The sequence below is a fragment of the Bos javanicus genome, chromosome 24, assembly GCF_032452875.1.
Source record: "Bos javanicus breed banteng chromosome 24, ARS-OSU_banteng_1.0, whole genome shotgun sequence".
Classification (NCBI taxonomy): domain Eukaryota; kingdom Metazoa; phylum Chordata; class Mammalia; order Artiodactyla; family Bovidae; genus Bos; species Bos javanicus.
Genome location: NC_083891.1, coordinates 49,416,408 through 49,431,337, shown reverse-complemented (window position 1 = coordinate 49,431,337; position 14,930 = coordinate 49,416,408). Strand labels below are relative to the sequence as shown.

Sequence of the window (14,930 nt, the reverse complement as noted above, 5' to 3'; positions counted from 1 at the left end):
TCGCCCCCTGCTCGCCCGCTGCTCGCCCGGTCTCAGTCCGTTCTCAGAACACGCTCCATCACCTAGTTCCCAGAACTCAGATTGCGCAGTGGTCACGTCATCATCGACCAGGGCTTGCAGGGACCACCCTAACGTTACCCAAATCTTAGCCTAACTGCCTCCCCCTAACCTCCCAGCCCCCGGGTCCCTGGCCCCATTTCGCCTGACATGTTTTCATAATCCTCTCAGGCTCCGGGCCAGCGGCGCCGTCAGCCATGGGGCCCGATCATATAAGGAAAATACTGCGGCCTCATCCGGGGGCTGCATCGTGGACCCGGGGGCGACCCTGTCCCCTACGCCACTCGCTACACCCCACACCTGCTAACCTCCCTGCCCCGCTTCTCGCGCCCGGGCCTCCCGGGCGGGTCCAGCCGCCTCGGCCTCCCCATGGGCTGCTCTGCGCAGCCGCCCAACCCGCCTGCCAGCGCGGCTCAGCCAATCCCCTCCCGCTGCGTATTCCGTGCCCACCCGACTTCCGGCCGGGCTCGGCCGCCCCAGACCTTCCTCAAACCCTTTCCGCCCTTTTGGCAGCCCAGTCACACCTTTGGCCCCCGAGTCACACGTTGAAGAGAATCCGGGAGTGCGGAGGAGGGGAACCGCTAATTACCTTGGCGCGGGGAGGGGCTCCAAAGGCTAGGTTGGGCAGGGGAGAGTCAAAACAGAGGGAATCTCTAAAAACAGTGAGATGGGGGAAAGAATCCGCTCACGAGGAACGTTTTCCAGTGGGGAAGCCTGTCTCCTTTCAAGGTTTTTGGCACCATTGGTTCCCACCCGGTGTGGCCCCAGAGGGGCGACGCGGGGCCCAGAAGGGAGCGCTCGGACAGGCCCTCCAAAGTAGGGGAAAGGGCAGGGGCGTAGCCTCGCTGGCACCGCCCCGAGCACTTAAAGTCGGGCGTGGCAAGCGGGACCGCGGCGTCGCTGCCGAGGACCCGAACGCTGCCGCTCGCCTGCCCGCCGCCATGGCCCTGCTCCGAGGTGAGCGCCGCGGCCCCGCCTCTCGCGCCCCTTCGGGGGGCGGGGGAAGGACGTCGGGTGTCGGCGGGGAGTCGGGGTCTCTTTGGTTGTAAAAGCGGACTTGATTAAAAAAAAAAACAAAAAACCAATCCGGAAGCATTGTTTGAGTTTAGGAGAAACCATACGTGCGAGGCGAAAGGCATTGCCCACCACGGTTTTGCTTGCTCCTGACCTCGAAGGTCCTTTCCCTTCTCCGCGCGGTAGTGACCCTCCTAGTTCGAGGTCAGCTGTTGGCAAGACCAGGGCGGGGTCCCCTAAGCGCGAGGCGACCTCAGGCGGAGGGGTGCCTTTCAGACGAGCTGGCGGCCCTCGGACCTGATCACAGGGTGGGCAAGGCTTGGAAGGAATGAAGATTCTCTTGGCGTCGTTGAGGAACCTCTGCCCGAATAACCTGCACCCGCCCCGTCTCCCCAGCCCCAATGCTTGATGGCGTTCTGTTGGAGAACCTGCTTAAGCCCGTTCCCTTCTCTTCTTTCTGACTCCTGAAAAGTGCCGTCCCGGAGTACGTAAATTCTGCCGTTACTTTTTTTTTTTTTTTAAGTATGTAAATTCCCTTTTCATAGCAAATGGTCGCAGTCAGTGGAATTTTCAAGACTATGACAACTTGTCTTTATGTGTCCTTTAAAGAACCTTCAGATGAGACTCATATATCAAGGCCTTGGGAAAGAAAACACTTGGTAGGATCTAAGAAGCGAGGTTCTGGTGGTCCAGGGCCCCAAGGGCTCTGTAAAGGTTTGATTCTGTGCTGGTTTGATTCTGGATTCTAAAGAAAGCAGCCTGCTACCTAGAAGAATAATGCGGTCTAGTTTCCAGTCTGTCCCCATTTCCTCAGGACTGTGAATCTGCCTGTGTAGCAAGGAGAGTTTAAGACCACTTAAGAGTCTTATGGCAGAGATCTAGGCAACATCAAATGATGGTTTTGATTCGAGTCGGGGGCAGTGGGATTGGGGAAAGGGGGGAGGGATGGTTTGAGATAGATTTGGAGGTGGATTTGACACAACTTGGTGATCGGTTGGAGTGGCAGGTCTATGAGAAGGAAATGCCAAGAATGACTTCAGGTTTGAAGAACTGAGTTCATGATACTTCTTAGGGAGTGAGGAAAATGGGAGAAGGGATAGACTTGGAAGAGAATATTGAGGTGCTCAAGTGCAGATACCAGGTAGACAGTTGGTTAGGGGGATCTGAAGCTCTGACAAGCCAAAATGACATGTGAACAGTTCCGGTGGAAAATAGATATTCTGAGGCAAAAAGATTTGTTAGTGCTCTTTCCAACTGAATTTCATACAGTAGCATGCTTATTTTTATTTTTGATGGCGTATTCAGGAGACCCAAATTATTTAACAGCTGCATTGTCATGAGCTGTCTTCCTTAAAAGGAAATCATGATTTTATTGATTTCTCTGTTTACTGTTTTATCAGTGATTCTTACCACTTTTAATACAAACTCCTTTGAAAATTTGATGAAAACTATGTAAGGAAAGAATGTGCATCAACACCTGCATGGAGGAAGTATGAAGTTTATCACTTTGGGACACCATTCACTATGATGTTAAAGTTAGTGATCATACTTTTATACGTTTCCCTGTTTTACAGTTGAGGACACTGATGTCCAGAAAGGTGGACTGGCTTATCTATAATGGTAGTTAGTGTTTTGGTTGTTATTGGTTAGTTAGAGGGCTTCCCTGCTGGCTCGGCAGTAAAGACACCGCCTGCAATGCAGGAGGTGTGGGTTCAATCCCTGGATCAGGAAGATCCCCTGGAGAAGGAGATGGCATCCCACTCTGGTATTCTTGCCTGGGAAATCCCATGGCCCTAGGAGTCTGGTGGGCTGTGGTCCATGGGATTGTAAGAGTTGGACACAACTTAGCGACAAAACCACCATTACCACCAGGATACAGATGGACTCGTCTCTCAAGAAACATACTAAGTGCTTGCAGGACTATTGAGTAAGAGAGAAAGTTTGACTAATTCTTGTAAGGAAAAGGACACATTTAAGTGGGAACAAAATTGACTTTGGTAAAGATTGTCATTAATCAGATTTCTATCTTCAAGTAGAACCAGTACCCAGGTTTTTTACTAGCACCCATCCAAGGACTTGGTTGGAAGGTTGCCCCCAATAGTAATTCTCTTACTGTTACCTTAGCTTTGCTGGGAGTGTTTGTACAGCCTTGCAAAGCATGTTGGTGGGCTGCCAAATTAATCCTGCAACTGAAGCGGGTACAGAAGCAGCAGTTGTCCTTGCTAACTTTGTTGGCTGTCAGCAGTTGTTGTGATTAAATGAGTAAATATTTTCCTAACAATGTAATAGAAAAGAAGGCAGAATTCCTCTTTATTTTCTAGTGTTATTTTTTCCTCTACGGTCACATTTGCCACCTTGCCGGGCCCTTTCTTGGCATTTCTGACTCATTATGCCTTGGATTAATCTGTCTTTTCACTGTCTTTAGTAGAAATCTTTAGCCCCTGAATTTCCAAAGTCTTTTAAAATACATAGATGTTAGTCTGGTTAATGATTGTTAGGCTTTAGACCTTTTAACATGCACACAAAATTGACATCAGATCAGATATTAATAATTATTGCCATGGTATCCAGTTTATGAAATGGGGAAAAAAAATCACACATACCAGATTTTTTTTAAATAATTTTTTAAAATGCTTAATAGCATTTTCCCCATTCAAAATCATTGTATTAGTTCAGTGTTAGCCTTACTCCTGCTAACTTTACAGTCTGGGAGCACCAAGGAAACAGATGTGATGTAAGGAAAGGGGAAATTCTTGCTTTTGTTTTTGTTTTCACACACACACACACACACACACACACACACACACACTATTTTGTAGGTTTCTCATGTTTTACCATTAGAACTTCCCACATGAAAATGCTTTCTTAGATTATGAAGTACAAGGAAGAAACCTATGAATGGAAATTTATGGAGAAGCAAAGGAAGTTTGCCTTCATTGTTTCTGAAAAGCCAGGGTTCATTCAAATCATTTCTGTGTATGTAATGTCATTTTTTCTGGTTTTTGAGATTTTCACATTCTCTTTAATTTTGAGAAGTTTGGCAGTGCTGTGCCAGGATGAGTGTGTGCATGTGTTTTGCATGTATTCAATTTGGGGTTAACTGAGCTTGAATCTGTACATTTATCTTTTAGTTTTATAGAAAAGTTGAACACAAAGTACAGAGCATTCCCATACACTTAACTCATCCCACTCCATTATCCCCTATTATTAACAGCTTTCATTAATGTGGTATGTTTGTTACAGTTGATGAACCAATACTGGTACGTTATTTTTAACTAAAGGTCATAGTTTACATTAAGTTTCATTTGTTGTGTTGTGTAGTCCTGTAGGTTTTGATAGATGTATAATGACATATATCTACCATTATAGTACCATAAAGAGTAGTTCTCTGCCCTAAAATTTCCCTGTGTTCTACCTGTTCATTTCTCCTTCCCTACAACCCCCAACCCCTGACAGCTGCTGGTCTTTTTACTGTCTCCATAATTTTGCCATTTCTAGGTGTTATATGCTGCTGCTGCTGCTAAGTCGCTTCAGTCATGTCTGACTCTGTGCGACCCCATAGACGGCAGCCCACCAGGTTCCCCTGTCCCTGGGATTCTCCAGGCAAGAACACTGGAGTGGGTTGCCATTTCCTTCTCCAGTGCATGAAAGTGAAAAGTGAAAGTGAAGTCGCACAGTCATGTCCGACTCTTCGCGACCCTATGGACTGCAGCCCACCAGGCTCCTCCATCCATGGGGTTTTCCAGGCAAGAGTTACCGGAGTGGGGTGCCATCACCTTCTCCGAGGTGTTATATAGTTGGAATCATATAGTGTGTTGTCTTTTCAGATTGGCTTGTTTCACCAGCAGTATGAGTTTAAGTTTCTTTCATGTCTTTTCATGACTTGATACCTCATTTCTTTTTATTGCTGAATAATATTCCATTGTATGAATGTACCACAGCTTATCCATTCACCTACTGAAGAACATCTTGTCTGCTTCTAAGTTTTGGCAGTTATGAGTAAAGCTGCTATAGACATTTGTGTGCAGGTTTTTGTGTGGACATGTTTTCAACTCATTGGGGTAAACACAAAGGAGTGTGATTACTGGATCATGTGAGTAGCATATGTTTAGTTTCAGGGTTGGAAGAAACTGCCACACTCTCTTCCAAAGTGGCTGTACCATTTTGCATTCCCAGAATCAGCGAGTGAACTTCTTTTGCTCCCCATCATCACCAATGTTTGGTGTTGGCAGCATTTTGGATTTTAGTTGGGAGATGGAATCTCAGAGTTGTTTTAATTTTCAGTTGCCTAATAACACGATATCAAGCATTTTTTCATATGGTTGTTTGACATTTGTATAGTATCTTTGATTAGCACATTTTTATGCATTTTTAGCTGGGTCATTAATTTCTTATTGAGTTTGAAGAGTTCTTTGTATATTTTAGATACACATATCTTTGTATATTTTAGATACACATACAATACTTATCTGATATCCTTTATCAGATAAGTATTTTGCAGGTATTCCCTCCCAGTCTGTGGCTTGTCTTTTTGTGCTTTTAATTGTGTCTTTTGAAGAGTAGAAGTTTTCAATTTTAATAAAGTCCAAGTTTTTCTTTCTTGGATTGTGCTTTTGGTGTTGTATCTAAAAAAGTTATCACCAAGCCAAACCAAATGTCCCCTAGGTTTTCTCCTTTGGTATCTTCTAGGAGTTCTATAGTTTTTGCATTTTATATGTAAGTCTATCCAGTTTGAGCTAATCTTTATGAAAGGTGTAAGGTCTGTCTGCTTTGTTGTTGTTTGCATGCGAATGTTCAGTTGTTCCAGCACCACTTACTGAAAAGACTATGGTTTTTCCATTGACTTGCCTTTGACTTTGAGGTCAATTGCAGTAGACTTTGAGGTTCTACCCATGTTTTTGGTTTTTATTTTGTTTTTCCCAATATTCTTCCCCCTGTTCTTCAGATTACATAATATCTGTTTATCTATTTCAGAGTCACTGACTCTTACTCCGTTCACTTCCATTCTGCTACTACACCCATTCAGTACACGTTTTATTTCAGGTATTTTTCCGTTTTAGAATTTTCACTTTGGTTTTTTCCTTTAATCTTCTTTTTCTTTGTGGAGCTGTCTGAGCCCTTATTATGAACATATTTTTCTATATATTTTGGAACATAGTTATGAGAGACTACTGCTTTAAAATCCTTATCTGCAAATTGTAACATCTGGGTCATGTTGCGGTCCATCTCTGTTAATTGTCTTTTATCTTCAGGATGAGTTGCACAGGCATACCTCATTTGCTTGTGAATTGCAGATACTGCAGATTTTTTTGTTTGTTTTTTACAAGTTGAAGGTTTGTGGCAGTCCTGCAGTCAAGCAAGTTATTTGTGCCATTTTTCCTACAACATTTTCTCCCAAAATGTATTACATTTTGATTCTCACAATGTTTCAAACCCTCCATCAGCAAAAAGATTACAACTTACTGAAGGCTCAGATGATGGTTAGTATGTAAATTTTTTAGACATAATGTTGTTGCACACTTAATAGGCTGCAGTACAAATATAACTTTTATATGCATTGGAAAACCAAAAAGTTCATGTGACTTGCTTTATTGCAGTAGTGTGGAACCAAACCTGTAATACCTTGGAGATATGTTTGTATCTTCCTGTTCCTATGTGGATTAATTTTGGATTGTGTGGTGGACAGTGCAGATGAACCATGGTAGAGACTGAATTCTGCTACTTTCCAAAAAGTATTGACTTATTTATTGTTAACTATTTATTTTTGTAGACATTTAATTTGGCTGAACTCAAACTGCTTTCCTCATAGCTCAGTTGGTAAAGAATCTGCCTGCAATGCAGAAGACCCTGGTTTGATTCCTGGGTCAGGAAGATCCACTGGAGAAGAGATAGGCTACCCACTCCAGTATTCTTGGGCTTCCCTTGTAACTCAGCTGGTAAAGAATCCACCTGCAATGCCGGAGACCTGGGTTAGAACCCTGAGTTGGGAAGATCTCCTGGAGAAGCGAGAGGCTACCCACTCCAGTATTCTGGCCTGGAGAATTCTGGCATGGATTGTATAGTCCCTAGGGTCACAAGAAATCGGACATAATGAGTGACTTTCACTTCACTTCAAACTGCAAACTCTGTCTGCCCTGTAGAGGGCAGCAGCTCAAAGCTAACTTCAATTCATTTCGCCTTAGCGGCGGTGCATGTAGTTGGCCCCACAGGTACATGATTAAGGATTCAGCTGGATATTTGGGCTCCCCACTGTGGTCCTTTACTTTCACAAACCCCCCTCAGTTCCCTGTAGCTGTGATTGCTGCAAACTCAGTTTTCTTATTCTTCAAGCCAGCCAGACTGAGTTTTTTAATTCTAGCCATTCTCTTCAGTGTAGAATGCTGGCCTTCAAGTTAACAACTATAAGCAACTTAACATTCACCATGTGCTATTCCCTTTTTCCATATCTACGCTTCACTTGCCTATTTTTGTTCATTTTCTGGGCACTTGAGGAAGCCATTCTTCTCTGTCGTCAGTGTCTACTGGAGTTGGCCAAATAGGAGCATACTAGGCAATGACCAGAGATAGGACTGTACCAAAATTAGGAAGAAAACAAGCAAAGGGGAAAGAAAAATGAAATAAAGTAAACACTGATATGAAAAAAAGGCTGAGACTGTCAATCAAGGAGGATTAGAGGACATTTATGGGAAGGCATGGGCTTCCCTGGTGGCTCAGTGCTACAGAACTCGCCTGCCAATGCAGGAAACAAGGGTTTGATCCCTAAGTCTGTAACAGCCCCTGGAAGAGGAAATGGCATCCCACTCCAGTATTCTTACCTGAAATCCCCATGGAGAGAGGAACCTGGCTGGCTACAGTCTATGGGATCACAAAGAGTTGGACATGACTTAGTAACTGAGCACGCAGACGGGAAGGTGCAGTGCCACAGAATAACCCATCTATCAGAGGAAAACATTTGTAATGCACTAAGCTAATATTTTGCTTCCCTGGTGGCTCAGTCGGTAAAGAGTCTGCCTTCAATGTGAGAGACGGGTTCAATCCCTGGGTTGGGAAGATCCCGTGGAGAAAGAAATTGCAAACACTCTTGCCTAGAGAGTTCCATGGACAGAGGAGCCTGATGGGCTGCAGTCCATGGGATCGCAAAGAGTTGGACATGACTGAGTGATACTTTCACTTTAAAGTAATATTTATGGCCTTTTGTAAATATCTGAATACTTTATCTTTAAAGAACCAATCAGATCTGTTCTAAATTGTAGTTATGTTTGTTGCTTCTAACATTCTTTTAGACTGTAAATTTCTCAAAGTAGAAACCAAAGAAAAAGCTGGAATATTTTTTAGCATAGGTTTAGTTTGTTCTATCAAAAGAGATCCCTAACATAAAGGAGAATTGTGTATCTGGGCACAAACCCATTGTTAAAAAGTCTCATAGTTTCTTGGCAAGATGTGAAAATGTGTGCTCAGATTGTCTTTGAGAGAATTTAGCCTATGTAAAGCATAAAGCCTGAAGTCTGTCATACAGTAAGTACCCCCGATATGTTGACTGTAATATTTACCTTGCAGAGTTGTTTGGGAAGATTAGATATTATATGACAAGTGATGAGATGTATAGTGCCTAATAAATGTTAATGTGATGAAGCAGCTGTTAACTGATGTTGTTCCCCAGTACGCAGGCTTTGCATTTTTGCATTTTGCTACTCTAGTGGGTGCCACTCACATCCTAGTCCCTGTAGATTTGTTAAACATGACTTTTTTTCCTTTGGTGGCACTAGAGTGCCTTGAGAAGGGGCAGTTTGTATCTGTCTGTACAGGGGACACCAATTGAACCAATAGTGATACTGCAGATTTGTAATCTTTGTATTAATAGATGTATAGATAATCCCTCTGTATCCTTTGTGGTTAGGTCAAATGTAGGAAACTTTGTTATACTCTGACACACATTAAAATAGGGATATTAGTGAACGAGAGTATCTTTAGAAGAAAACAGCCAGAATTAAAGAATTATTGAAAGGATACTTTTTACGTACTTCAGAAAAGAGAATTTAGGTCTGGGGAATTTTACATGTTAGCTGACATCAGATACTGGAGGGGCTACCCATGATAACAGCATATCTATTTTGCCTGTTTTATTCTAAGAGTAACAGATAATAGTTCCAGTTATTTGAAGTTTGTAATCTGAGTCATCCTCTGACTCTAGAAGCAGTGACGTATATAATACAAATTCAAAGCAGCATATGTTCTAGAAGCTATATAAATTGAGTTTGGGATGCATTTGGATAGAACTGGGATTGGTGGATGGAAGATTTGGTAAGCCAAGCCAGTTCAGTATGAGAAAAAAATCGTTAGTTTCTATTGCCCGTTCATGGTAACACTGCCTCACACAATAGAGCATGCCTTTAGCATAAGTTAGAGAGGACCTTTCATCAGAAATAGTCTGGAGGGCATGCATGGTGTGAGTGCTTGGCCTTCAGGCACCTTTAGTTGGGAGATTCTTTGATTCTGTGACTAAGCAATATATTTCAGCAAATAGAAGCATTTCCATTTTCAACAAATCATCAGCAAATAATCAGTTTATAAAAATGTCCAGCCAACATGGATTTGCATTTGCATCATAGCCTGCCAAGCAGTTCTTGGTGCCGCATGCAGGTATTGATCAAAATGATAACCCTTAGGACTGCTTGTGTGTGTGTGAGACCCATGCTATGTATTAAGCGACGGAGATTTTCAGTCATTTAATTGAAAATTGTGCTTTATAGTAAAGTGCACAGAGAATTATTTAAAGCATGTTAGGGATGCTGCTGACGAATCTGCAATTGCTTATAAATTCTCCTTGCAATAGGTGTGTTCATCGTTGCTGCTAAGCGGACCCCCTTTGGAGCTTATGGAGGTCTTCTGAAAGACTTCACACCTACTGACATGGCTGAGTTTGCTGCCAGGGCTGCCTTGTCTGCTGGCAGAGTCTCACCTGAAACTGTCGACAGTGTCGTCGTAGGCAATGTCATGCAGGTTAGTAGGGCAGAAGGGAAGTGTTCACTCCTACTGCTTTCTTTTATCAGTTTCTAAAAATAATTCCTTTAACATGTCATAATGGTATACTAGTTAATAATAGTTAAAGGTATTCATAATTTAAGCAATTCCCTGACCCCCGAAGCAGTGGCATATATAATTCAAAGGAGCATATGTTTGGAAACTACATATCTGTCTGGGACTTGGGATACATTTCATTGCTTCTTAAATAACAGATTAATTTCCTTGACTTACTTGAAGTAAATTGGTTCTCTCTGTGTGCCACCTGGGGAGAATAGCAAGCCTAAGCAATGCAATACGTCGTGTATAATTTCTTACACACAGTAGAAGTTTGGTCAATGTTTGTTTTGGGGAATGAGAAGCTCTTTTACCCTCTACCTTGCTGTATATGGTGTACAAAATAGATCATTCATTTGCAGTAATTGAAAGCTGAATATGCCTTCAAAGTGTGGTCAAGATATGGGGATGCTCTTACTCTTCCCACACCTCATTGATGGGATGGAGGCTCTACATTTAGTGCTTTGCCACCACCAGTGCGTGTGTGCTAAGTCCCTCCAGTCGTGTCTGACTGTGTAGCCCTATGGACTATATAGCCCACCGGGCTCCTCTGTCCATGGGACTCTCCAGGGAAGGATACTGGAGCGGGTTGCCATGCCCTCCTCCAGGGGATCTTCCCAACCCAGGGACTGAACGTGCATCTTAACATCTCCTGCATTGGCAGGTGGGTTCTTTACCGCTAGCCACCTGGGAAGCCCTGCCACTGACAGTACTAGAGCCCCAGTCACTGCTCTTCTGGCTTATAAGGTGTTTCCAGACTGGGTGAGACGCCTTGAGACTACTGCCACCTCCTCCACTGCGTGCTTTCAGCTCTTAGAGCTTGGGAGAAGGCTCAGAGAGAGGTGCACAACTGTCCCCTGTGAATAATACTGCTTTGAACATCATGTACAAGTTTCTGTGTGGACACAGGTTTTCATTTCCCTTGGGTGTATGCCTGAGTATAAATGCTAGGTTATATGTTAGTTCTACATTTAGTTGTTTCAAAGCTTTCAGATTGCTTTCCAAAGCGGCTAAACATTTTACATTCCCGTCTACAGGGTATGAAGGTTCCACTTTCTCCACATTCTTGTCAACACTTGTTATTGTGTGTCTTTTTTTTTTTTTAATTACTATAGCCATGCTAGTGAATGTGAAGTAGTATCTCACTGTGGTTTTAATTTGCCTTTCCCTGATGATTGATGATACTGAACATAATTTCATGAGCTTGTGTCCATTGCTATATCTTCTTGAAAGTGAAAGTCACTCAGCGTTGTCTGACTCTTTGTGACCCCATGTACTGCACAGTCCCTGGAATTCTCCAGGCCAGAATACTGGAGAGGGTAGCTATATTCCCTTCTCCAGGGGATCTTCCCAACCCAGGGATCAAACCCAGGTCTCTCACATTACAGGCGGATTCTTTACCAGCTTAGCCACAAGGGAAGCCCAAGAATACCGGAGTGGATAACCTATCCCTTCTCCAGTGGATCTTCCCGACTTGGGAACCAAACTGGGGTCTCCTGCATTGCAGGTGGATTTTTGGAGAATGTCTAATTAATATCCTTTTCCCACTTTTTAATTAAGTTATTTGTCTTTTCATTATTGATTCATAAGTGTTGTTTTTATATCCTAGATACAAGTCCCTTAACAGAAATTATGATCTACAAATATTTTTCTATACTTGATTATCTTTTTATTTCTTAATTATATCCTCTAGAGTATGAAAATTTTGAATTTTGATGAAGCCCAATTTTGGTTGTTATTGCTCAGGCTTTTGGTGTCATTATATAAGAATCTATTTCCAAATCTAAGGTTGTGAAGATTTATTCCTATGTTTTCTTCTAGTTTTAGCTCATACATTTAGGTCTTTGGTTTATTTTTATTTAATTTTTATATATGTTTTGAGGTACAGGTTCAAATTCATTCTTTTGCATATGACTATCCAGTTGTTCTAGCACCATTTGAAAAGACTCTTCTTTCTCCCATTGGATGGTCTTGGCACTGTTATTGAAAATCAGCTGACCATAGACACGTGATTTTATTTTTTGACTCCACATTCTATTGCACTTATCTGTATGTCTACCCTTTATATGTCAGTTCCACACTGTCTTGATTATCTTGATTATCACTACTTCATAGTAAGTTTAGAAATCAAAGAAATGTGAGTCTCTACTCAGTTTTTCTTTTCAAAGTTGTTTTGGCTATTCTGGGTCTCCTGCAATTCTAAAATATGAATTTTAGAATCTGTTTATCCATTTCTTCAAAGAAGTCAGCTACAATTCTGATAGGATTGTTTTGAATCTGTAGGTCAGTTGGCGGAGTATTGCCATCTCAACAGTATTAGTAAGTTTTCTGATCTGTGAATATGGCATGTTTTTTGTATAAATCCTCTTTAATTTTTTCAACAATGTCTTACAGTTTTCAGAATATAAATTTTGCACTTCTTTTATAAATTTATTACTATTTTGTTCTTTTACATACTACTGTGAATGAAACTTTTCTTATTTAATTTTCAGATTGTTCATAGCAAGTGTATAGAAATGCAGTTGATTTTAAGAAAAAAGAAATACAGTTGATCTTTATATTTAATCTTATATCCTGAAACCTTGCAGAACTCATTTATTAGTTCTAATGGTTTTCTAGTTGATTACTTAGGATTTTTTGTATATAACATCATGTCATCTGAGAGCAGAGATAATTTTGCTTCTCCCTTTCCAATCTGTATTTCTTTTACTTTTGTATTTATTTTTATTGCCTCATTATTCTGTCTAGAACCTCTGATGTTGAATAAAAGTGACAAAAAATGGATGTTGCTCTCTTGTTCCTGATACTGTGGGGGAAAGCCTCTGGTCTTTCAGCACTAAGTATGGTGTTATGTGGATTTTTGTAGATTTCCTTTATCAGATAGAGGAAATTCTTTTTCTGTTCCTAGGTTGTTGAGTGTTTTTATCATGAAAAGTTGTTAGATTTTTGTCAGTTGCTCTTTCTATGTCAACTGAGATAATATGATTTTTGGTTTTTATTCTGTTGATACAATGTGATATATTAATTGCTTTCAGGTGATGAAACAACCTTACATTTCTCGATGACCCTTGCACTGATCATAGTGTATAATTCTTTTTCTAAATTGCTAAATTCTGTTTGCTAGTATTTTGTTGAAGATTTTTATATCCATATTCATAAGAGATATTAATCAGTAATTTTTGTGATATCTTTGATTTTTTATCAGTATAATTTTGGCTTCATGCTGAGTTGGGAAGTGATCCTTTTCTATTCTTTAGGAACAGTTCGTGAATAATTGGTATCTTCTTTAAATGTTTGGTAGAATTCAGTAATGAAGCCCATCTGGCTTTTTTTGTGAGTAGTGTTTTGTACTAATTAATTCAGTCTTCACCCCAAGAAAAAGAAATGCAAAAAGGCAAAATGGTTGTCTGAGGAGGCCTTGCAAACAGCTATGAAAAGAAGAGAAGCTAAAGGCAAAAGAGAAAAGGACAGATATACCCATTTGAATGGAGAGTTCCAAAGAATAGCAAGAAGAGATAAGAAAGCCTTCCTTAGTGATCAATGCAAAGAAATAGAGGAAAACAATAGAATGGGAAGGACCAGAGATCTCTTCAAGAAAATTAGAAATACCAAGGGAACAACATTTCATGCAAAGATGGGCATAATAAAGGACAGAAATGGTATGGACCTAACAGAAGCAGAAGATATGAAGAACAGGTGGCAAGAATACACAGAAGAACTGTACAAAAAGATCTTTGTATAATCACGATGGTTTGATCACTCACCTAGAGCCAGACATCCTGGACTGTGAAGTCAAGTGGGCCTTAGGAAGCATCACTACGAACAAAGTTAGTGGAGATGGTGGAATTCCAGTTGAGCTATTTCAAATCCTAAAAGATGATGCTGCACTCAATATGCCAGCAAAAGAAAGTGCTGCACTCAATATGCCAGCAAGTTTGGAAAACTCAGCAGTGGCCACAGGACTGGAAAAGGTCAGTTTTCATTCCAATCCCAAAGAAAGGCAATGCCAAAGAATGCTCAAACTACCACACAATTGCACTCATCTCACACGCTAGCAAGTGAAAGTGAAGTGAAAGTGAAAGTTGCTCAGTCATGTCCGACTCTTTGCGACCCGATAGACTATACAGTCCATGGAATTCTCCAGGCCAGAATACTAGAATGGGTAGCCTTTCCCTTCTCCAGAGGATCTTCCCAACCCAGGGATCGAACCCAGGTCCCCTGCATTACAGGCAAATTCTTTACCAGCTGAGCCACAGGGAAGCCAACATGCTAGCAAAATATGCTCAAAATTCTCCAAGTCAGGCTTCAACAGTACGTGAACCATGAACTTCCAGATGTTCAAGCTGGATTTAGAAAAGGCAGAGGAACCAGAGATCAAATTGCCAACATCTGCTGAATCATCGAAAAAGCAAGAGAGTTTCAGAAAAACATCTGCTTTATTGACTATGCCAAAGCCTTTGACTGTGTGGATCACAATAAACTGTGGAAAATTCTGAAAGAGATGGGAATACCAGACCACCTGACCTGCCTCCTGAAAAATTTGTATGCAGGTCAAGAAGCAACAGTTAGAACTGGACATGGAACAACAGACTGGTTCCAAATCAAGAAAGGAGTACTTCAAGGCTGTATATTGTTACCCTGCTTATTTAACTTCTATGCAGAGTATATCATGAGAAATGCTGGACTGGATGAAGCACAAGTTGAAATCAAGATTGCTGGGAGAAATATCAATAACCTCAGATATGCAGAATGATACCACATTTATGGCAGAAAGCAAAGAA

The 14,930-nt window shown here is 41.5% G+C and overlaps 1 protein-coding gene and 2 non-coding genes across 3 annotated transcripts in view; 1 reads left to right on the top strand and 2 right to left on the bottom strand.

Annotated features, from left to right (window-relative positions):
• Positions 1–27: 27 nt before the first annotated feature.
• LOC133237874 (small Cajal body-specific RNA 18) lies at positions 28–110 on the bottom strand. The gene has a single exon (XR_009733387.1). It is a non-coding gene; the product is annotated as a small Cajal body-specific RNA 18 (non-coding RNA).
• ACAA2 (acetyl-CoA acyltransferase 2) overlaps positions 34–14,930 on the top strand; it is a 35,883-nt gene continuing 20,986 nt past the window's right edge. The window contains exons 1-2 of the mRNA XM_061400149.1: positions 34–1,014; positions 9,905–10,071. Of these exons, the coding sequence (XP_061256133.1) occupies positions 255–1,014; positions 9,905–10,071 (927 nt within the window). The 5' untranslated portion in view covers positions 34–254. The remainder of the gene's footprint in view (positions 1,015–9,904; positions 10,072–14,930) is intronic.
• Positions 178–320, bottom strand: LOC133237875 (small Cajal body-specific RNA 17). The gene has a single exon (XR_009733388.1). It is a non-coding gene; the product is annotated as a small Cajal body-specific RNA 17 (non-coding RNA).